The 24,679-nt window shown below is 45.1% G+C and overlaps 1 protein-coding gene across 1 annotated transcript in view; it reads left to right on the forward strand.

The window, feature by feature from the left end:
* The window catches only part of SPTBN2 (spectrin beta, non-erythrocytic 2), a 904,339-nt gene that overhangs the window by 691,452 nt on the left and 188,208 nt on the right, over positions 1 to 24,679 (forward strand). The window contains 11 exon segments of the mRNA XM_040328797.1: positions 368 to 570; positions 716 to 806; positions 941 to 1,087; positions 1,364 to 1,627; positions 1,892 to 2,116; positions 2,224 to 2,298; positions 2,300 to 2,314; positions 15,457 to 15,735; positions 16,915 to 17,045; positions 19,262 to 19,466; positions 20,055 to 20,429. Coding sequence (XP_040184731.1) covers positions 368 to 570; positions 716 to 806; positions 941 to 1,087; positions 1,364 to 1,627; positions 1,892 to 2,116; positions 2,224 to 2,298; positions 2,300 to 2,314; positions 15,457 to 15,735; positions 16,915 to 17,045; positions 19,262 to 19,466; positions 20,055 to 20,429 — 2,010 coding nt within the window.

Below are 24,679 nucleotides of genomic sequence, written 5' to 3' on the forward strand. Positions count from 1 at the left end.
CCCATTATCAATAGCTTAGCTGGACCATACAGCGAAATTTGCAGTGAATACTCCCAAAGGGCAGCTGCCATAGATATATTTGGACCTATGGACTTTTTAGTATAAGCCTACAACCCCATAGCACATTCAAACAAATTATTATGTTGTAGTTTTTGCTGTATGCCTACTTGCGCCATTCTTGATATTTCTCATGTATTAGCTCTGAGATGAAATATGTATGCATGACCACTAGGGAATTCATTGTGAAAATGCAATGAAATCTAAAATACAAGTACTGACGCACAAACATCTGTATCTGACATGCAATTTTAGCTTCATGAATGAGTCTGTATTTATTTTGTACATCTACGACTTGTTTATATTTTAGGAATACGTGCTATCCCACATAGAAATGCCGACAACACTTGAGGCAGCTGAGGCTGCAATAAAATGTCATGAGGATTTCATGACCACCATGGATGCTAATGATGAAAAGATCCGAGGGCTGGTGGAGTCGGGCAAGAAGCTCATCCAAGAGCAAAATGTCAACTCTGAGAAGATTCAGGAGAAAGTCACGTCTATTGATAAAAGGTAGGCTTGACTTTTTAGTATTTCTCTTTTTTTAAATAGTAATTTTAAATTTGCTAACATTAAGATGCAGGCCTTTCTCATAATATAATGCATTGACCTGGATCTTTTTTATTTTTGTAAATTTATAAGATTGTGTATTTCCTAGACACAAGAAAAACCGAGCAACAGCTGCTGAAGTTTTAACTCGCCTTAAAGATAATCGTGACCTCCAGCACTTTCTCCAGGACTGTCAAGAAGTTAGTATTTTTTGTCAAATGTACTTGTGTCTAACATGCCTATGATAGAGCCAGATAAAACTGAAAATGCCTATAAAGTATGTATTTAGAATGTAGTAGTCCTGTTTTGTACTTAGCACACTGTCTTTCCCCAGCTTACTTTGTGGATCAATGAGAAGATGTTGACTGCTCAGGATGTCTCATATGACGAGGCCCGTAATCTGCACAGCAAGTGGCAAAAGCACCAGGCATTTATGGCTGAACTGGCTTCAAATAAAGACTGGCTAGATAAAATAGACAAGGTGAAATAAAGTGTATTCGCTTCATGGCATGAAAATAACCCATTGTTTGCATTGATTTAATTTCCATTACATTTTAAATCATAACCTTGTGCTTCTAAGTAAATTCTAATGTTAGTCATTTAATAAATGCTTGTATTCATTAAGAGAAGTGTCCAAGTTTTAAGAGTGGCTAGAAGTAGGCCTCAGAAATTAAAGCCTCAATATAATGTGAAAAATGCATTTTATTTATAACCTCTCCACTGCTATAAATGTTTTTATCTCCTTTCCAATTTTCAGGAAGGGCAACAGCTCATTGCCGAAAAGCCAGAATTGCAAACAGTGGTGAGAGAGAAGTTGGATACCCTTCATAGCCAATGGAATGACCTGGAATCCACTACTCAGAGTAAAGCACAGTGCCTTTTTGATGCCAACAGGGCAGAACTGTTCACACAAAGCTGCTCTGCACTGGAAAGTTGGTTACAAAATCTTGAAGAACAACTTCATTCAGATGATTATGGGAAAGATCTTACCAGTGTAAACATTCTACTCAACAAGCAACAGGTGCAGGATTTTATTTCATATTTTAAACCTTAGATTCTTTTGTTTCACAGAATATAGATAGAATAGAAAATTGGGAAGTAAAGCAAATGTATACCAGCAATGTTTAACTGGTTCTAATATGCATACTGAATGATGTAACTTCTGTGCAGAGAAAGTTAGGAAAAAATCTATTTAAGTTTTTTAAATGGTAGTGGCTTTGGAAAAGATTGTCTACTTGGTGTATTGGTGTATGAAATTGAAAGCTCTGTCCGTGTATGATTTCAGATGCTGGAGAATCAAATGGAAGTGAGGGAGAAGGAGCTGGAGGCTATCCAGAGTCAGGCCCAAGCTTTGGGTCAGGAAGATGCAAACATAGTAGAAGTTGATTCTAAGCACCAAATGGTAGAGGACAAATTCTCAACACTACGTGCACCACTTGGTGATCGAAGGAAATTGTTGTTGTCTTCTAAGGAGAGTCACCAATTTAACAGGGATTTGGAAGATGAAATTGTAAGGAGTGTGTGTTCTCTCAACTCCATAAACTTGAATGCTGTGACATTAGACATGCAAAAAATTTAATTCTTAATTGTCTTTTTTTTTTTTTTTGCTTTCCTAAGCTTTGGGTTAAGGAGAGAATGCCAATGGCCATATCTACAGAGCATGGCAAAGATCTTCCAACTGTACAGCTACTGCATCAAGAAAAACCAGGTGAGGCATAGTATGAAAACACTGGCTTTATATGTCTAATTGCAATGTAGCACTATAGTAAGTATAAGTTCTGGTGTTTACTAAATTCCATCAGGTTGGATTGCTTTGTATATCTTTTTCTTTAGCAATGCCTCCTTTAACAGAAATTATTTTTTCTCTTTCGTTCATGGACGGACACAGCAGCATTGACCTTAGGGTTATGTACCTTTTCTCTAGGAGAGACTAAGCAGAAAAAAAACAGCACTTTCTCCTATCACCTTCCAGGACGGCACCTGAGAGATGATGGCTCCTCCCCACAGGAAACACAATCACTTGATCCCCACCCTTCCTCTTGATCCTCAGTATTGATTGTGTTTCTCTCTCCCGAACACATCGTCACGTTTGTTTGTTTTAAAAACCTAGAGACCGGGGAGGGTCGAAGGTACCCCTGTTTGGAACAGGGTTTCTAGGAGGGCCGGGGAGGGCTGAACTAACCTGTATGCTTTCCAACTCACAGGTCGCCCCAGGCGTGCACCAGCGCGCTGAGCTGCGGGGAGGCTAGCCATCGCTATGGTGCAGAAGAAAACGCCGCCATTTTGAATCGCTCTCTCTTCCCAGGGTTGCTTCCTATTTTGGAAACATTGCGCTCCAAGCCTCGCTGAGAGAAACCGGAACCGCATCAAAGGAAGTAGGCTTTTGCTCACAGCGCACCCGGAGGGAACGCCTGGAGAGCAGCGTGGGCGGCAGAAGGGTCGGCTCGCGGATAACCCTTACAAGAGGTACCGACGGCCATGGACCCAGCCAAACCTCCTCATGGAACAGGAGGAGATGAAGGAAAAATGTGACCGCAGGCAGATCCAGTCTGGGTACAGTGGTACATATCCCCCTTGGAAAAGGAGGAGGGAAGGGAGTGAGAGTCCTGGACTTCAGGGTCTGAGATTCTGAAGCTAGCCAGAACAGAACTGGTTTTACTTCTCACCTTACCCTTTCCCCCTCCCCCAGTACAAACCTGCAGTCCTGGGGGAGGACAAAGTAATATTATGCATATGTGTATAGCTCTTGTCTTGCAGAAACCCCCAGCGATCCAGGATACCCCAAATAAACAGTCTCCTGCCGCTACACAGGGGCATAGCTCCTCTAAAATAAATATGTGGGTACTGTAAGATAAACTCCCACTCAAAGCCCTGTTGCTAAAGAACGCATAGAGGAAGCTAAGCTAATAACTTAGCAGAGAAAGGGACTCCTGCAATAATGGGGTATCTTCTCATCTATGCAACGGAAAGGCCGGCAAATGTCAAAACTTTCCATGAAGCCGCCAGGCAGTCAGTAACATAAGGTCTGACATAGAGGAGCTTATCCCTAGAGAAGACATTCCTCCCAGGAAGGCCTCGTCCGAATGAATCTAGTGCCCTTCCCCCGCTCACAGTCATTCCCTCTAGTCCAGGTAGAGGAAGCTGAGGAGGACAGAGAGGATATGGAAAGCCAAACTGAACAGGACTCACCCTAGAGGTCTGGTTAGACTCCTGCAGGCAAGACAGGCCTCCTAAGAGATTATAGAAATCCCTAGAATGATCTCTTAAGGGGGCTGAGCAAGGCTCAATCCAGGGTGTTGTTGTTTCACTTCATTATTCCTAAAGGGATTAGAGCCAGCCCTGCCATGAGTCTGACAGACAGCTCACAATGGTGCTGTTAGAGGTTTAGCCCCAAAAAAGTTACCGCCTAAACTTTTAGGATAGCCCAGCAAGGGGGCATCTTAGTGTGTATTTTACCTTTGCTGGGTTGCTTATTGTTGCAAACATCTCCCCAGGTTCCAACCTATCACTTCTTCCTTACACTGTTGCTAGATCTGTCAGGGTGTAAGAGTTGATCAAACCTCTTGTGGCTAAGGCAGTGTTTCTCAATTCCAGTCCTCAGGCCCCCCCCAACAGGTCAGGTTTTCAGGATTTCCATTATTTTGCACAGGTGATTTGATCAGTTTCACTGCCTTAGTAATCACCACAGCCTTTTCATCTGAGGGAAATCCTGAAAACCTGACCTGTTGGGGGGGCCTGAGGACTGGAATTGAGAAACACTGGCTAAGGCAACAAACCATTTAGGGGCGGTGGTGAGAAGCATAAAATGCTAGCCTGCAACCCTTAATTGGGAGTTTCTCTGGTGCAAACCTCTGTGCGAAAGCTATGAAAATCAGCCATACAGGTGTCTGATTGCCTCCAGCCTAAGATTATGGTCACCTCTTCATGAGAGACCTAATTGATTTCTGAGTCTGTGCTCGTTAAGGCCTTAAAGGCTTGGACTCGCTCCCACCTGTGTGTGGACCAGCTACACCTACTCAGACCTATGCAATAGTCGGATAGCAGCTACCACTACTGTGGTATAGTCCACACACCTCGGATTTCCATTATTGGAACTACCATGCTCCTTCGCCGGGAGGAAGGATCATTATCTGGAAGTCGGGTATATACCTAGGACAGATTGTTGGGTCTGTCCACACATCAGAGATGCACACCATGGGGAGTTTTTTATCTTGTGTCATTTCTGATATATATAAATATCCTATGACTCACCAGAAATGCCTAAAATTGATTAGGTAACGGTGCACTGTTCCTTATCAAACACAGAACATTGAATTGTCGGCCCGCCACACTATTGTTCAGAAACATACCACATTGAATTACTGTTGGTAAAAATTTCTGTCGGATACATGACTGTATACTATTGCTCATCAGAAAAGCATGACATGGATTTGTCAGTGACACCTCTATTATATAACCGCACACTATTGTTATTCAGAAACATACCACATGAATTACTGTTGGTAAAAATTTCTGGAGTTACATGTCCGTACCCGATTGCTTATCAGAAACGCACAAAGTTGAGTTACTGATAGCAACTTTTCTGCTGGTTATATGTCTATACAATTTTGCTAATCAAAAACGCATAACATTGTAATGATATTTATGAATTCAGATATGCACTGCTTTAGGGTCCTTTTTGCTAGTGACATTTCTGTTGTTTAGATGACCCGACAAGGTTGCATTAAGTAATACTTTGAGTTGTCGGCAACATTCTGTTGGTCATATAACTGTCCAAGTTTTCTAATCAAAATAATGCACAACTTTGTATTGTGGGTTCAATGACGGTATACTATTACTATCCAGAAACGCACAGCATTGAGTTTTTTTGCTAGTGCCGTTTCTATCGGGTATATGACTGTTGGTGCTGGTAATATACAATGTTACGTTCTGTAACATTTCTGTCCCTTGTCCTATACCCTATGGTGTACTAAGTGTGCTAATGCCACTCTCTGCTAGTTATGACTGCATGGTAGTTATAACACCAGCAATACACGTTTGAGGCCGCATATGTCCTTTTTTGTTGTCATACTGGCCATGCAACCGCATTTTTATTGTCATCAGAGATATACTATAGGGCTAGTATTATTTTCTGTTGAAGACCGTACTACGGTCAGAGTCAGGAATAGACAACACGAAGTTTGTTCTTGTCCTCCTTCTTGAATCCTATTACCTTGGGATCGCAGCACATAGTGAAACGCAGCAGTAGAAGGTGTCGGGTCCTCTGCGTTTAATTACTCAGAAAAACCAGATTGGGCTAGTGGCCTCGCTGTTGGATGTAGGACCTATAACCTAGTAGCATCAGAAGCTCACATTTGGAGCTTCTGGCCTTTCTCTGGGCTTAGGTATATGGTATCTTATTCATATTAGAAATACACACCTAAGGTTGGTTGTGTCTTCGCTATCCTACAGGTGTCTGTATAATCAGAAAACACAGCAGTGGAAGGCTGGGGGTCTTCCTGTTTTGTGTTCCTTATTAAGCCTGAGCTTGCTGCCCTTCGGAAATACAAGATTTATGACCTGTATATCTGGAGATATTTCGGTCACTTTATTTCAGACCTTATTTTCCTTTTACATGGAAGGAACAGGATTTCTGATTACAGGCCTTTACTTTTAGGCATGCCAGAGACATTCCTAGACCTGAACCAGAAGGGTTATAGACACTGAAAGGAGGTCATAGAATCACCTATCATGATTTTTTTTGGTAGAAATGAGTTACGCGGGTTGGAGCCATTTGCTTAAAAATTCAGCATCAGAATTTTTTCTGACTGGTTCTCCCGATCCGATAGGTTATAGCTCGGTATATGTCACGTCATGTCACCCCCTTGGACGAACTGGATGGAATAACCAATATTCGTCTTTTACTCCTACTATAGCATTGGTCCCTTATGGTAGGGGTCTGCTTAACTTAACACTCCTTGGTGCTTGAGTGGATCATGACCTCAAACACTGGATATTTACAGAATACTGTATTTTGTTGGAGTGTGGCACTCATGTGTTTACCCTGGGAATATAGGGTAAAATGTGTCTGCGTGTTATACGTGAGGGGCGGTGAAAAGTTTTTCTTTCCCTGACACCTTTGTCCTTTTCTGTTATATACCGATAAATGCAGTGGTTACTCGCAACTTCGTGACAGGCTCCTTTCTGCGTAGTTTAATATATCGACTCGCAGGGCTATAAGGAGCCTGGGGTATATAGAACAATTGCACATCTGACATGTCAGCATTCAGATGGGAAGATAGAAGTTGGGAATGACCAGGATGAGACCTACTTGCCAACCGGCTTGCAGAGCAGCCGTTTTGACCTGTCTAGCAGTGTGCGTCAGAGACAGGAGTTGTCCATGCGTATTGGCGGGCGCATGAATGGGCCACGCCTAGGCATCCTGTGGTCCTGACACTGTCCAATAAGTGTCCTCGCTATAGAGTCACACGCATTCCGATGAATGGAGGTGGGCAGGTGGACTGAGGGGAGCCACCCCTCCTTGGAGGTGCAGGAGCACACCAAACGCCTTGCTTGGTCACACACCTGTCCAGTCATTTGAGTCAAGGGAATAGGCTTCCCTTAATCTAGTATCCTTGAGTGAGTTTATTTCTTTGTTTCACCATGACTATGGCAAACAAAAAGGGGACCCACAAGGATTGTCCGTCAGACCTTTTTTCTTTCTAAACCACTCTCCTGAATAGGCTAGTGGCTTAAAACCAGATGTTTTTTTCCTTGGTTGATCAAAGTAGTTCCTTGTTTCACAGAACAAATCTCTGATTAAACTTTTGATGGTCCTATGCAGCAGTTGCAGACATTATCGACCACGATGGCTAGAATTTTGGCACAGCCAACCTTTCTATCTTAAAAAATACTCAGGCTCTCAGAATTATTTTCTTTAAGAGCGTGTGCCACCTAGACCTTGCACCCAAAGAGGAGACAAGGGCATAGGTGGAGCAGACCTGCAGGTCAATTACAGGATCCAGCTAGGTTACCTTCATCACACACTAGTGAGTGGAGGTGGTGAAATAAAGTCAGATTCTGACATTTAGCAGAAAGACCTTGCAGGCAAGGATCCCACCCTAAAGTAGGCCTGTTGGTTACTCGATTATCCTCTCAGGTGCCGTCCTGGAAGGTGATAGGAGAAAACCTACGTTAGACTTACCGGTAACGGTATTTCTACGAACCTTCCAGGATGGCAGGCCTACTTCCCGCCCTATGTGGAGGGAAAAGATAAGCTAAACGCTAGGTGGTGAGTACCTATACGGAATAATGTCCCTTGTGAACCAGTTCAGGATTACTTTTATTCATACTGAGGATCAAGGGGAAGGGTGGGGACTTATAGAAAAATGTCAAGTGATTGTGTTTCCTGTGGGGAGGAGCCATCATCTCTCAGGTGCCGCCCTGGAAGGTTCGTAGAAATACCGTTACCGGTAAGTCTAACATAGGTTTTTAGTGTTAAAAACACTTTTCAGTACAGCACCGCCCATGCGGGCGTGTCCCCCGGGTTCATCCCACTCTCTGGAAGCATTCAGCCTCAGTTTTCATCTGCCTGGCGTCAGGAGAGATTGGCCTTTTTCTGGAGTCCTGTGCTCTGGAGTTTTTTGCAATTTTTTTTTTTTTTTTTTTTTTTTTTTTCGCCTTAATTTTTTTTTTTGTTCCTGCTTTTTGGATCCTGGGATCTCTATCAACTGCTGACTGGGTGACAGGCTGGATTTTGAATCCTTGTAGTCGTCCCATGTTCGGCCATCGAGCGTGTGCCGGTCTTTTACTAGGCCGTCCACGACATGCCCCGTTGCTCCAGGGGCGGCCGGTGAACTACATGTTCCAGGGCGCACATATGACCGGTCTCTATGGCTGTGGTCACAGTGTGCCGGCCCGACAGCCATGCCGCATGCGGACGTTGGTTCTGTCTGGAATGCCTCCAGCCGGTGGTCGCAGGACGGGTAAGTAGTGTCCCCTTGCTGGTGCAATCCTGGGGAGGTCGACTGAGGGTCCGCCCTGCTTACCTCTCTCACTTCCTCTCCTTCCTTTCTTGTTTCTGGGTGGCGGCTGTGAGGTGGGGGTCCACCTGGGGGGGCTCTGCGACTGCCGGGGGGGGGGGGCCGTCCTGCTGGGGGGTACTGTGTGTTACTGTACTGGGGCTATTTTTTACTGAGGTGCTCTGTCTGTGTTGGGCTGTGTGTTAAACTGTGTTTTCTGCACGTGTGCATTTCTATGCATTCGGCGGCCATTTTACTGTAGCCCGCATGCTGTTTTTTGCATGTCGGTGGCCATTTTGGAAATTCTTTGGCCTCTAGTGCTTGAAATAACGGCGCGCACACCGCGGTTTCTCTCTGAGGGAAACGACACGGCACAGCAGCACTCTCTATCGGCTCTGCTCAGCAGTACAGCCTGTCCTGGGTGGTGAGTCTCCGGGGGTCCCTGCTCTCTATTTTAGCCTGAAGGGTGACCGGTGGGTCCTGTTTTTGGGTCTGTTTTACTAAGGTGGCCAAATTTTTTTGTGGTGGACAGCATGGAGTCTGAACCACCAGGGCCCTCATGTGAGGCGTCTTCCCCACTCATGCCAGACTTAACCCTTAGTGCCCCTGCTCCTGTGGCCTCGCTAGATGCTGTGACGGCAGTCCTGGAGGCGTTTGTTGCCAGGATGGAAGCGGCTAGTGGCCAGAAGGGGGGGTAAAAAGCGCCCCCTCCCTGAGCCTGCTTCTGGGGATGTGTCTGACACAGAATCAGGTGCTGCTTCTGCTTTTGACCACACTTTCGTCATGTCAGAGGATGCAGACTTAACCCACGCGGACAGTGAGGATGATTCTGCTTCAGGGTCAAAGCAGGATAAGGAATTTGTGGGAGCTCTTATCACTGCGGTGCGGGATACTCTAAAACTTGAGCATTTGGCGGAGGCATCAGACATGCCTGTCCCTTTTGGGTTCCGCAAACCACCCCGCACCGCAAAAGTGTTTCCTTGTGTTCCGTATCTGGACGACTTGTTATACAAAGAATGGGATCGGCCGCAGAAAGCTTTTGCTGTACCAAAGTACTTTGCGGTCCGTTACCCACTTTTTTTGGAAATCCTCCCCAAAAGGGTATCTCCTCCGTCAGTGGACCCCCCTGTGTCCAGGCTGAACAAAGTTACCACGTTGCCTGTGGAAGGGGCTCCCGCCTTTAAGGACCTCGCAGACAGGAGAGCTGAGGCTGTGGCCCGCTCTTTATTCACAGTGGTGGGGTCGGCAGTGAGACCGGTTTTGGCCGGGGCTCTGGTGTCACAGACTCTTACCGAACGGGCTAAGTCCCTGGTGCAGGAGCTGGAGGCGCAGGGTGCTTCTGAGACCCTGCGTTGACCTGGCCGACCAGTTGGTCCAAGGTCTAAAATTTGTCTGCGAGTCAGCCATGGATACACTTCCCTTGCTTTCCAGGGCCTCCGCTTACGCGGTGGTACTACGCCGCCTTGTGTGGCTGAAGTGTTGGTCTGCGGACCAGTCCTCTAAGAAGTCCCTGGTGGACTTACCCTTTAAGGGTGAACGGCTTTTTGGGGCTTCCCTGGATGACTTCCTAAAGGATGCCACAGGCGGTAAGAGCACTCTGCTCCCAGAGTCTGGGAAGGGAAAGGAGCCTCGCTGTAGGCAAGGGCCCTCATTTACTACCCCCAAGCGGTCTTTTTGCTCGCCAAGTGCGACAGGAAAACGTTCTCAGGGTGCTAAGTCGTCCACTGACGGACAAAAGCGCACCTGGTACCGCAAGCCCAACAAGCCTGCCTCCGCCTGAAGGTTTGCCCCCGCCCACAACATGGGTGGGGGGCCGGCTCCGCGAATCGGCGGCTCAGTGGAGGTCTCTTCTTTCCGACCGTTGGGTTTGCGAAGTAGTGTCCTTGGGGTACAAGATAGAATTTCTCTCTTGTCCGCCAAACAGATTTTTTTTCTCCGGGGCGCCTGAAGGATCTGTCAGGGGCTGTCCAGGATCTGCTGGTCAGGGGAGTGATTGTGCCGGTTCCCTCACAGGAACGCTTTCAGAGGTTTTACTCCAATCTGCTAGTAATCCCCAAGAAGGACGGGGTCTGTCCAGTTCTGGACCTCAAGGCCCTCAATTGCTTTGTCAAAGTACAAAAGTTCAGGATGGAGTCGATACACTCAGTAATAGCGGCGCTCCATCAGGGGAATTTCCTAGCGTCCTTGGACATCAAGAACGCGTACCTGCATATCCCCATATGTGCAAAACACCAGAGATTTCTGCGTTTTGCGATCGGAGAGGGCCACTTTCAATTTGTGGCCCTCCCGTTCGGCCTGGCCTCGGCACCTCAGGTTTTTACCACAGTGCTCGCCCCGATTCTGGCCCTGCTGCGGCAGCGCGGGATCGCTATCGTGGGATACCTGGACGACCTTCTGAGAGCTTCCTCAAGCTCAGAGTTAGAAGAGGATGTGTCTATCACCTGTCAGACCCTTCGGGAATTCGGTTGGCTACTGAATATACAGAAGTCAGTACTAGTACCGTCTCAGCAGCTGGAGTATCTGGGGTTGGTCCTGGATTCTTCGGAGGCAAAAGTTTTCCTCCCAGCAGAAATAGCTGCAGGCTCTGCACTCTGCGGTGCAGCGGTTGGTGACCCAGAAATGGGTGTCGCTTCGCTTTTGCATGAGAGTACTGGGTCTGATGGTGGCCTCTTTCGAGGCAGTCCCGTATGCACCAATTCCACATTCAAGTGTTACAGAAGGAGATTGTCACGATGGAACAAGCTTCCTTCATCTCTGGATTACCAGATTCGGGTGAGTCGACTGACCAAGTCCTCCCTAGTGTGGTGGCTGACATCTCCGGTACTCAGGAACGGAAAGTCGTTTCTGCCGTGTCACTGGACAGTGATCACAACGGATGCCAGCCTCTTTGGCTGGGGGGGTGTCTGGGGTGTCCAGTCAACCCAGGGGCGTTGGACTCAGGAGGAGTCCCGTCTTCCGATCAATGTACTGGAGCTCCGAGCGATCAAGTTGTGTCTCTTCAAGTGGTCTCTGGGCCTACTAGGCCGACCGGTCAGAATCCAGTCCGACAACGCCACGGCCATGGCATACATCAATCATCAAGGGGGCACACGAAGCTCGGTGGCGGCGACGGAAGTCGCGCACATCCTCCAGTGGGCCGAAAGCTACGTTCCAGCTCTGTCGGCGGTGTACATTTCGGGGGTGCTGAATTGGCAAGCCGACTATCTAAGTCGCCAAAAGCTAGACTAATGGGAATGGTCGCTACACCCGGAGGTGTTTCAGACTGTGCCAGAAATGGGGCACTCCAGACGTGGACCTTCTAGCGTCCCGTCTCAATCGGAAGGTGTCACGATTTATGACCAGATTGAGGGACCCATGGGTGGACGTGTCAGACGCGCTGGTAGCGCCTTGGGGTCACTACCGCCTAATATACGCCTTCCCTCCCCTGCAGCTTCTTCCTCGCCTGCTACGCAGGGTGGAAGCCGAGGGGATACCAACAATCCTGATTGCCCCTGATTGGCCGCGCCGTCCCTGGTACGCGGACCTGGTGCGGCTGGTGTCAGACGTTCCTTGGCATCTACCCCTGAGAGAGGATCTGCTGTCACAAGGTCCTATCTTTCACCCTGCTTTACAGTCGCTGGCTTTAACGCGTGGCTGTTGAGAGCCAGGTGTTGAAGGATCGAGGCCTGTCGGGCCCGGTGATTTCTACCATGCTATGGGCACGGAAGTCTACTTCGCGAAAGATTTACCATCGTACGTGGAAGGCCTACATCGCTATGTGTGAAGAGATGAAATGGCACCCCCCGTACATACGTGGTGTCCCGAATTTTGCTGTTTTTACAGCGTGGAGTGGATCAGGCTCTAGCCTTGAGTACGGTGAAGAGTCAGATCTCGGCTCTAGCTGTCTACTTTCAGCGACCCTTGGCGTCGCACTCTCTAGTGCCTACGTTTGTGCAGGGGGTCCAGCATGTGGCCCCTCCTGTGCGTCCTCCGCTACCTCCATGGGACTTGAATTTAGTTCTTTCGGCGCTTCAAGAAGCTCCGTTTGAGGACATTCAGAAGATCCCCTTGTTGACTCTGTCTCAGAAGGTGTTTTTTCTGGTAGCAATTACCTCGGTCAGACGAGTATCGGAACTGGCGGCCTTGTCTTGCAAGGCTCCCTACTTAGTCATCCATAAGATTAAGGTGGTGCTGCGACCGCAGCCATCATTCCTTCGAAAGGTTGTTTCGGCCTTTCACATTAATGAGGACATTGTTCTTCCATCCTTATGCCCTCAGCCGAAAAACCCGAAGGAGACCACTTTACATTCCTTGGACTTGGTTCGAGCCCTACGGGTGTACTTGTCTGCTACGGCTCAGTTTCGGAGGTCGGACTCACTGTTTGTGTTGGTGACTGGTCCTAAAAAAGGTCTGGCGGTCTCGTCGACCACCATTTCTAGGTGGATCACACAAGTTGTGCTCCAGTCCTATGCCCTAAAGGGGTGGGCACCTCCCTTTCAGGTCACGGCGCATTCAAACAGGGCGATTGGTGCCTCTTGGGCTTTCCATTACCAAGCGTCTGTCTTACAGATTTGTAAGGCGGCGACCTGGTCATCAATCCACGCCTTCTCAAAATGTTATAAGGTGGATGTGAGTGCATCTTCGGATGCCTCCTTTGGCCGCAAGGTTTTACAGGCGGCAGTTTAAGGTTGAAGTTCCTCCGTTGAGGAACTCTGGTTTGTTTGGGGTGAAACCTGGTTTGCTGTGTTTTTTTCCCACCCCTCAAAATTTTTGACACTGCTTGGGGACGTCCTAAGGTCAATGCTGCTGTGTCCGTCCATGAACGAAAGAGAAAATAGGATTTTTGTACTCACCGTAAAATCCATTTCTCTGAGTTCATGGACGGACACAGCACCCACCCCTCTTTTGTTTGTACTGCTTGTCTACGAACTGAGGCTGGATGCTTCCAGAGAGTGGGATGTACCCGGGGGACACATCCCCATGGGCGGTGCTGTACTGAAAAGTGTTTTTAACACTAAAAGTGCTGTTTTTTCTGCATAGTCTCTCCTATAGAAAAGGTACATAATCCTAAGGTCAATGCTGCTGTGTCCGTCCATGAACTCAGAGAAATGGATTTTACGGTGAGTACAAAAATCCTATTTTTCTTGGTTTGTTTTTCTGACCGTGGAAATCTTCCATATGCCACCTAAATTCTTCTACGGATATTTACCTCATACGTTATAACTTTCAACAAATGCTTTTAGAGCTGGTTCACACAGGGGCGACCTGGGATCTGACTTGAAGTTGCCCCGTGTCGTCCCAAGTCGCGTGGTTGTGAAAATCAATGGAAGTGAATGGAGCCGGTTTAATACACACTACTGAAGTCGCTCCGACTTCATAAAAGGTTCCTGTACTACTTCAATCCAACTTCTAGGCAACTTGTACCCATTGATTTCAATGGGAGTTGCCTCAGAAGTCGGATCACTGTCTTAACTGAAGCAACAATACAGGAAGAGAACATACATTTCTCAGGCAAACCCCTCCCTCCCACAGAGCTGATTGTTGTTTGATTGGCCACTGGAAAGCCTCCTGTCCTGGAGGCAACTTGAAGTTGCCTTGTAAGTTGCCTGATATTTCATACTCAAGTCGTGTCCAAGTTGCCTCCCAAAGTTGTGCTGGAAGTCGTGTTGCTCCTGTGTGAACCGGCTCTTATGCCCCGTACACACCATCACTTTATGTGATGAAAAAAAACGACACTTTCTGTGAAGTAAAAAATGACGTTTTTGAAACGTTTTTGAAACAATTTTCAAAGACGAAGTTGCCTACACACCATCGTTTTTCTCACAATGTTCTTGCAAAGTGAGGTTACGTTCCACCACGTTTTACCATTGAAGCTCGCTTCATAAGTAGCTTCTGGGCATGCGTGGATGAAAAAACGTCTTAGAAAACGACGTTTTTTGCTACACACGGTCAATTTCTGTGAAGTAAAAAGTGCACTTTTGAAAAACGACACATAAAATTGAAGCATGCTTCAATTTTTTTTGGTCGTTTTTTACAAGGCATAAAATGACGTTTTCCCCCACACATGGTCAATTAAAGTGACGTTTTTGAAAACGTCATTTTTTTCCATCACATAAAGTGATGGTGTGTACGCGGCATTAGAGTCGGATACCTGCACAATCTGCCATGGAGTTAGATGTGTGAGCATTTGTTACGAACTACTGTCTGGCAAGGCATGTTGGGACATTTGGCACCTTGAGAAGTCCTATAGTGTTTTTTTTTTTCTCTTAGAATGTCAACTGTTAAATGTCTCCCGACTCTAAGGTTGCCAACACAGTTTGCCATCAAATGAATTTTGACAATTTACAATTTGGGCCTCATGCACACTGGATGTTTTTACAGCTGCTGTGTTTGGCTTCAGGCTTTTTCTGCAGCCAGTAAACTCCCCAGCATGTTATCCTAGGTGTCCATGCACACACAGGTTTTTATCAGCGTTTTTGGCAGGGGCGTTTTCGGTCTAGAAAACCCCCCAGAACTATTGTGTTTTTAATAGTTTTTCAGCTGTAAAAACACTCTAACTGATAAAAATTTAAAAGCACAGCTATTCTGCCCTTATCAGCATTTTTTTGTGGGAAGCTATTTCTCCCCGCCCCCCCCCCCCCCACAAAAGCTAAAAAAAAAAATGCAAACCTGAAATGCTATTGCAAAAACGCTGCAAAACTCATTCTACAGCTTTAGCTACTGGCGTTTTTAGAACGTCCAGTGTGCATGAGGCCTTACCACTGCTATGGAGGTTACATTTTACCTTTGACATTTTTATAGGGCGGCTGGGTGTTGGCTTACTTGTGGAACAGTCAACTGACTTTTTTTTTTCTCCACTCACCTCTGACAGACACTGCAAAAGGAAATTCAAGGACACCAACCTCGAATCAATGATATCTTGGAAAGAGGGAAATCTACAGTGAAGAACAGTTCTCTAGATGCTCAGGAGATAGGCGAGAGACTGGATTTGCTATGGAGTACATGGGAGGAGCTTACCACTGAAGCAGGAAAGCGGCATGGGCGTCTAGAGGAGTCCCATTCTGCACAACAGTTTTATGCTGATGCGGCGGAGGCTGAAGCTTGGATGGGAGAACAGGAGCTGCACATGATGTCTGAGGAAAAGGCCAAGGTTTGTTCTTTCAATCTTCAGTACAGTTTTTCAGAGCAATACATAAACCTGTCTGAGCGTATGCTTTTAGCACAACCGGTGATTTATTGCCCCATGCACACGGCGGTGCAAACTCTGCTAAACGCACGTTTTTAAAGGCTAAAAACAGAGTTTAAAAATGCCCGTTTTGCCGTGAATTTCGCGGCGTTTTACCGAGTTTGCGTTGATAAGCGTTTAGTTAAGAAACATAAGACCCTCCTTAAGCTCAAAAAACAGTATTTAACCATTTCAGCCATTTTGTGAGACCAGAGTGAGTAGCAGCTGAGAGAGCAGCAGTGTACTTGTATTTAGCGTGTCACTTGCCACGTCACCTGCCACAAGTTGTGAATTGTCCACTGGCCACGTCACCTGCCACAAGTTGTGAATTGTCCACTTGCCATGTCACCTTCCACAAGTTGTGGATTGTCCACTTGCCACGTCACCTGCCACAAGTTGTGGATTGTCCACTTACCATGTCACCTGGCCACAAGTTGTGAAATATCCACTTGCCACGTCACCTTGCCACGTCACCTGCCACAAGTTGTGGAGTGTCAACTTGCCACGACACCTGCCACAAGTTGTGGATTGTCCACTTGCCTCAAGTTGTGGATTGTCCACTTGCCTCAAGTTGTGGATTGTCCACTTGCCTCAAGTTGTGGATTGTCCACTTGCCTCAAGTTGTGGATTGTCCACTTGTCACGTCACCTGCCACAAGTTGTGGGTTGTCCACAATGCAATGCAAGCAATTAGTTTTTTTTATGTTTTTTTAATGGTTTTTCATCATTTGCCATCATTTTTGAGATTTCTAATGTAAAAAAAAGGTCACCTTTAAAAACGCCTATAAACGAAATTGCGTCCAAACGCCGGAATTGCGTTTTGCCGCGTTTTGCGTCTGAAACTTGGAAACTTTTGCGTCTGAACCCATTTTTTTGCTTCTGAAAAAACGAGGATAAACGCAACTGCCGAAAAACGCTGACTGTGGGCATGGACACATAGGATAACATTGAATGTGTTCAGGGGCAGTTGAAAAAGCTGTCCAACTGTCTCTGAACACGCGTTTACCAGCGTCTCGTGTGCATGGGGCCTATCTCTTCTCTGCCAGTTGCATTTAGCCTCCAATATTTATTTATTTTTTTATTTTTTATTTTTTTACTCCTGTAGGATGAGATTGGTGCTCAGGCTATGCTAAAGAAACATCTAGTGATGGAGCAGGCTCTTGATGACTATGCTGAAACCATCCATCAGCTGGCCAACTCTAGCAGGGATATGGTTTCCAGGAGCCACCCAGAGAGGTTTGTAGCTGAAATCTGAAATGTTACCTTCTTCATTTTACATTGATATATGAATATGTTTAATGAAAAATGTGAATGGTTATTGGCAAAGTGTTTCAATCGTTCTACACCCAAAAGGATTAAGTCTATAATCTGTATATATCTATGTGTGTAAAAAAATAAATGTGTATATCTCTCCATCTATCATATATATATATATATATATATATATATATATATATATATATATATATATATATATATATATATATATATATATATATATATATATATATATATATATATATATATAGACCAGTGCAGTTTTTGTATATTGTATCAACATTTTCTATGGGACACTTTACTACAAAATGATTCCACAAATGCGGGCCATTGATTGCAACCAAGATTTAATTTGCACACAGAAAATTTTATTTTTCCTAACAAATTCATTCAAGACCATGTTGCAAAAATGAATGCACCCCAATGAAAGTCTTTGGAACAAAGCTACATTTTAGATGGCAAAATCATAATTAACGAGAATTCAACTACAGGTGAGTCTATTTATTAAACGGGTGTCCCTCTGTGGGGCTGTTGCAGCACAAAAGTTTTTTTTCACCTTAATTCATAGAATGCATCAAGGTGAAAACTATAAGGGTTTACAACCCCTTTAACAAAGATGGAACTGCAAACATCTCGCATAGACATCTAGGCCATTTGTGGAAGTTAACAGTTGGACAGGAGCGTCTTCTGATTAGAAGGGTTGAAGAAAATCCCCAGGCAAGTTCACTGCAGTTGGCTAAAGAAGTAAAAAGCCAAACTGAGGTGATTGTTTCCCATGACAGAATACGGCGTACGCTGCAGAGGAATGACATGCATGGGTGTCATCCACAAAGAAAGTCTCTCCTAAAGCCCATACACAAAAAGCACGCATAGAATTTTGCCAAGACCCATGCTAAAAAACACTACTGGGACTCTACTCTGGAGTGATGAGACCAAGATAAATGTTTTTGGAACTGACGGCTTCAAAACTTTATGGCGTCACAAAGGTGAGTACAGAGAAGGATGCATGGTGTCTACAGTTAAACATGGTGGTGGCAGTGTCTTTCTGTGGGGCTGCATTTCATTATTGGTATCCCGAAAAGATGTTACCATCACTCGATGCCCTTGGTCGTTGTGCACTTCTCCAACATGACAATGATCCAAAACATACATTTAAGGCCACTGTTGCACTGAACAACAGGGAGAAAGTGGCCAAGTATGTCTCCTAAACTGAACCCAATCGAACAGTTATGAGGAATTCTGAAGAGACAAGTTGAGCATTACACTCCATCCAGCATCCAGGATCCAGGCTCTAAAGAAGGTTGTTCTTGAAGAATGAAAAAATATAGATGTTGCAATATGTCTCCAACTTGTTTATTCCATGCCTTCTTATGCCAAGAAGACTTGGTGCTGTCCTTACAAATCATTGAGGTCATACAAAGAACTGCAGTCTGCTTACATAATCTGTAATAAAAACATCTTTGCTATTCCAAAGCTTCTCTCCAACCACTTTGCATATTTTATCTATACTGTGATTCTGTACAAGCCAAATATGCTGCAGAAATCTCCCTCCACTGAGTCCGGCTGCATGAATTTTAACTGTGGGCAGCTGAAACTGCTGCCTGTTCATTTCCTGGATTTACACAGAGGCACACCTCCCAGCTCTCATTGGCCCTCTTATGACTCCCCCATCCCCTTTCTGGGCAAACTCTCACGAGAGTGGGAGAGCGAGCTGTGCATGATTTCATAAGCCTAGGCTTTTTACCAGACAAAGTGGGCTGTATAAGGTACTGACAGAAAAATAAACTCTCCAAGGTTATAACAACAAGGGCAGAAGATTTAATAGATGCAAAGTTAAAATAATTACTGAAGGTCCGCTTAAACCTTACTTTTATGAAATGAGCTAAACAAATGTTCTGTAAAACAAAATTGGAAATTGTTTGTGTTCATTGAGATATTGATTCAAATCTTACTTTTCAAAAGGGGTGTACTCATTTATGCTGAGCAATGTGTATGTATATATATATATATATGTTTGTGTGTGTATATACATAGGTTGGCTTTGTTTCAACCTCATCTACTATGTAATATATATATGTGTGTGTGTGTGTGTGTGTGTGTGTATATATATATATATATATATATATATATATATATATAATATATATTTTTATTATAAAAAAAAAAAATTCCAGTGACCGCATTACCTTGCGTCAAGGACAAGTTGACAAGCTATATGCTAGTCTAAAGGATTTGGCGGAAGAGAGAAGAGGGAAGCTACAGGAACACCAAAGGCTCTGCCAACTAAAGAGAGATGTAGAAGACCTGGAACACTGGATTTCAGAACGTGAAGTGGTAGCAGCTTCCCATGAGTTAGGACAAGACTATGAACATGTAACAGTAAGTAAAGTTTTGCATGTTAAGTAATAAAATTACACATTTGGGAGTATGTTTTTGGGTACATATAAAGGAGAAGTCCAGCTTGAGCTCGTTTGGCTGAGCTTCTAAGGGTCACAGGAGTGCAGTTCGTTTAGCACTTCTGTGACCAGTAGAGAACAGTCTGAATTCAGCTCTCTGCTGACGTCACTGGAATCAGTCCAGGCATTGCGTCATCACGACAGTGAAGTCTGAAACTGCCAGGGGCCTGAATTGATGCCTGTCTCGGCCTCTCGGCAAGCCGCTGAGAGACTGAGACAGCAATCTCCGCCACCTCCACAGCTCAGTGCTGCAGTGGTCACGGAGGAGCAGAGAGGAGAGCTGCTGATTGACAGTCAGCAGCTCTCCTCTTGGTGATCTGTGAGAACCGAGCCATCGGTTGTGTCTGATGGCTCGGTTCTCAGTGTAAAGACGCCGGGGGACAGATGCAGAATCGGTGCCATGCTGCATCCACCTAGGTAAGTATAAAAAGGGGGGGAAAAAACAACCCATACTTTTAAATGTTTTGTTTGCAAGTGTATTCAAATGTGTGCTTTTTCTTGTGTCTTCCAGATGCTGAGAGATAAGTTCCGTGAATTCTCTCGCGACACCAGTAATATTGGCCAGGAAAGGGTGGATGCTGTCAACCTCATGGCTGATGAGCTTATTTCATCCGGACATTCAGAAAATGCAACTGTTGCTGAATGGAAAGATGGTCTTAATGAGGCTTGGGCTGATCTGCTAGAAATGATTGATACTCGAAGCCAGATGCTAGCCGCTTCCTATGAGCTCCACCGCTTCTATCAGGATGCTCGAGAAACATTGGGTCAAATACAAGATAAGCATAAACAGATTCCAGAAGAGACCGGCAGAGACATTAACACTGCAGAAGCTATGCAGCGTATGCACACAACTTTTGAACATGACATTCAAGCCCTTAGTGCACAAGTAAGCCACAAGTAACTTTTTTATATAATTTAAAGAGTCTGTCAACTAAAATAAACTTTTGTTCTGGTTCAGCTGTTTATGCTGATATGCAGGTTCGAGAGAGGACACCTAGAGTTTCTACTGTTGCCTAAGGGAGGATTGAACACTGGTAAAAAAAAATAGGCCAGACCAGGATAACCCCTCCTACTATAACTCAGCTTTGATATGTTGGACTCTTTTTATTACATTTTTTTTTTAATCCTCATTACAATCTCTTTACATCACTGCTTTGAATTTCAGCCAACTTCCCTAAACTACACGAACCTTGCTAAAAGATATAAATTGGGATAAAATCTTAGAAGTAAAGAACACAGAGGAGAAATGGGTTTGCTTTAAGAGCATATTAAATAAGGGAATTAGCCAGTGCATCCCATTGGGAAATAAATTTAAGAGCGGACAAAAGACAAAAGTCCTGGGCGACTTGACTCCAATGTAAAAATGCATATAAAAGCAAAGGAGAAGGCCTTGAAAAAATACAAGACTGAGGGATCATCATCATCAGCATTCAGACTTTACAATGAATGCAACAAGATATGTAAGGGTGCAATTAGGGCAGCTAAGATAGAAAACTATAGACACGTAGCGCAGAAGAGCAAAAAAAATCCCATGAAATTCTTTAGGTATATAAGCAGTAGAAAATAAAAAGGGAGGACAGACCATTTTGAACTAAGGAATGGGGCAGGACATCTAGTTACCAAAGGATGGGGAGATAGCAAAGGTATTGAATTTATTCTTCTCCTTAGTCTTCACTAGGGAATCTTGGGGGCTTCAGTAACCAAAACTGCAGTATTTGTCGTCCTGACAATCACAGAAAGCAACCTCATGGCTAACAGAGGACAGAATTAGAAATAGACTTGGGAAACTTAACATTAATCACTGGGACCAGATTGCTTGCACCCGAGGATACTTGTCCGTTTTTTCCGTGAAAGGGAGTTTAATAAGACACATGGCCACTCATTAAAATTAGAAGGAGAGGTTTAACCTTAAACTGTGTACAGGGTTCTTTACTGTAAGAGCGGCAAGGATGTGGAATTCCCTTCCACAGGCGGTGGTTTTCAGCGGGGGGCATTTATTAGATAAGCACCTGAATTACTGCAACATACAGGGATATACAATGTAATACTGACACATAATCACAAACATAGGTTGGACTTGATGGACTGCTGTGCTCGCCTCTATCGCTGGAACGATCAGGCTCAGGTAAGAAATAGGGGGGCTCTTTCACCTTAATGCATAGAATGCATTCAGGTGAAAAACCGTAAGGGTTTACAGCCCCTTTAACAAATATGAAACTGCAACCATCTCACAGATGTCCAGGCCATTTGCAGAAGTTAAAACTTCGACAGGAGCGTCTTATGATGGTCCAATGAAGACCCCGAGACCCTAGAGCTGTGCTCATCGCTGGAACAATCGGGCTCTGGTAAAAGAATGGGGGGGGGCAGCTGCAGCACGGAAGTTTTTCCCCCTTATGCAGGGGTGCCCAACCAATGGCCCTCAGAGCCCTCTGATGTGGCCCGCGACCTCCTACACTGGGATGGCAGGTTGTCAAGCCCAGATTGCAGGTTGCCGACCTGCCATCCCAGAGCATCAGTGTTGTGAATGAAGTCAACGGTAAATGAAGCAAGCCGCTGCAGAGCAGAGCCCCCATAAGCCAGTGCTTCCTGCATAGCGCTGGCTCCTGTCATAGGAGGAGTGATACCAAATGTACTATGCCTGGGACAGCAACAGCTGGCAATACCTGATTGGAAAACTTATCAATGGTAAGTTTATTACTAAAATCGCAGTGTATATTTGGGCATATCTGTTCTTCAGTGGTTACTGGGCTGCTTTCAAACTCATCTGCAGGTGCAGTGCACCTGCAGGTTACCTGCACTGAGCCATAGACTTCTGGTTTTACCTGCGGGTTGGGGCGCTTTCAGAAAGTGCACCAATCCTGCAGGATATAATAGAATTCAATGGCAAAGTACAGCCAACTTGCAGAAAATCCACAGGTGCACTGCACCTGTGGTGTGGGTAGACCACAGACCATCAGTGTAAAAGCAGCCTTGGGCCCCTTTCACACAATCGAACTGACCCAATTAGACCCTCTATTCACCTCTATGGAGCGGCAGATGTAAAGAGACTTGTTTCCGTTTACAACCGCCTATCTCCTATACGATCTGCTAAAAAACAGAAGTGGATCCGTCCCCTTCCATCGGATCAGAGGGCCCATAGAGAAGAATGGGCTGTGTCTGTGTTTATTCTGCATATGCAAAGTGGACACGGACCTGTCATCCGCTCATTGTGGCCCACAACTGGTTAACAAGTCGCTTAAGTGGCCCTTGCTCTAGAAAAGGTTGGGCACCCCTGCCTTAATGCATAGGGTGAAAAACCGTGAGGGTTTACAACCCCTTTAATTTGTGATTAGGCTGGTTGGGCCAACAACTAGGAGCAACTCTACTTGAATTGCTGGGTGCCATTAATCACTGTTTCTGCTCTTGCACAAAAGGGTTTAACACTGGGACTAAGCGCTGATCATATCTGCTGGGTGGAGTGCTCATGCGTGTGTTCCATGCTCATTATCATTCTACAGTATTGAGGAAGCATTTCCTCGCTGCTGCTGCTTGCAAGGTAGCGGTCCTCCCTCCTGCTTGGTATGGATACGAGTGAGGGGAAGATGGCCTCCACCCATCTCCATACCATAGCAGGGGGGAAGCGACGTCAAAACGTCACTTCCGCCCATAGCTCTTAAAGGAACATTTTTTTATTTTTTATTCCTTTTTTTGCATTTTAGTCCAAATATGAGATCTGAGGTCTCTTTGACCCCAGATCTAATTTTTAAGAGGACCTGTCGTGCTTTTTTCTATTACAATGGATGTTTACATTCCTTGTAATTGGAATAAATGTGAAACCGTTTACAGTGTAAAAATAAAAGGTAAAATAAATAAGAAAAATAAATGTTTAAACGCGCCCCATCCCGACAAGCTTGTGTGCAGAAGCAAACGCATGCGTGAGCAGCGCCCGCATATAAAAACGGTGTTCAAACCACACATGTGAGGTATCCCCATGATCGTTGGACCAATAAGTCTAGCCCAAGACCTCCTCTGTAACTCAAAGCATGCAACCTGTAAAAAAAAATGTAATGTCGCCTATGGAGATTTTTAACTGTAAAAAATGGTCGCCATTCCATGAGCAGGCACAATTTTGAAGTGTGCCATGTTGAGTATCAACTTACTCGGCTTAACATTATCTTTCACACTATAAAAAAAATTGGGCTATCTTTACTGTTGAATTATTTTTTTTATTTTTTTTTAAGTGTATTTTCTCCAAAAAAAGTGCGCTTGTAAGACCGGTGCTGCACAAATACGGTGTGACAAAGTATTGCAACGGCCGCCATTTTTATTCTCTAGAGTGTTAGAAAAAAAATGTTTGGGGGTTCTAAGTAATTTTCTAGCAAAAAAAATAGTTTTTAACTTGTAAACAACAAATCTAAGAGAGGCTGGGTCCTGGTGGTTAAGCACCAGGGTTTAGGCACTTTTAGCAGCGTCATGCTTTTTTTCTACTCAATCTATGCTGCGCCTGAACGCACTGACAGTGTTTTTTTTCCCCTGCCTCTGAAAACCCACTAAACACTGCTAAAAGCCTATGTGTGCTTGTACACATAAGCTAACAAGGAGGGGAATTTAGAGGCAGGGAAAAAATATGGCAGATACCCCTAGAAGCAGCTGTAAAAGCGTGCGCGAGTCCTTCAACTCCCCTGCTGCCATCTGTCTGGGCTTCATGAGTATTTGTGGCCATGCCTATATGTTGCCCTATCACCATGCAGTCGCAACATGGTGAATTTTAGATGGGGAAGGGGGGTGTCTAGTTTTATCAGGTTCCCCCCTTCTCATAATAATGGAGCACCTACTGATGATGCTGATATCTGCAGCCCAGAGTCCTGGTGGTCTCTGCTCTTGAAGTCCTCTTTAGGTTTGTTGGGTGTGGTGCATATTCTCTTTCCCTTTTTGGCTAAGGTTTTTACTATGATAATGCAAAACTTCATGACCCAAGTCACTCAGTCATATGCTGACTCCAAAGGCCACAGACATGTCCCCATGCCGTCTTCTTTTTTTATTGAATTTGCCTGCGGTCCTCTGGATTTCGGGCCCCAAGCACTTATTAATATTTTATCCATTTGGGGAGAATTTTGTATAGAAGTGATCAAGCATCCTCCTTAAAGGATAGGTTCA

Source organism: Rana temporaria, chromosome 11 (assembly GCF_905171775.1).
Source record: "Rana temporaria chromosome 11, aRanTem1.1, whole genome shotgun sequence".
Classification (NCBI taxonomy): Eukaryota; Metazoa; Chordata; class Amphibia; order Anura; family Ranidae; genus Rana; species Rana temporaria.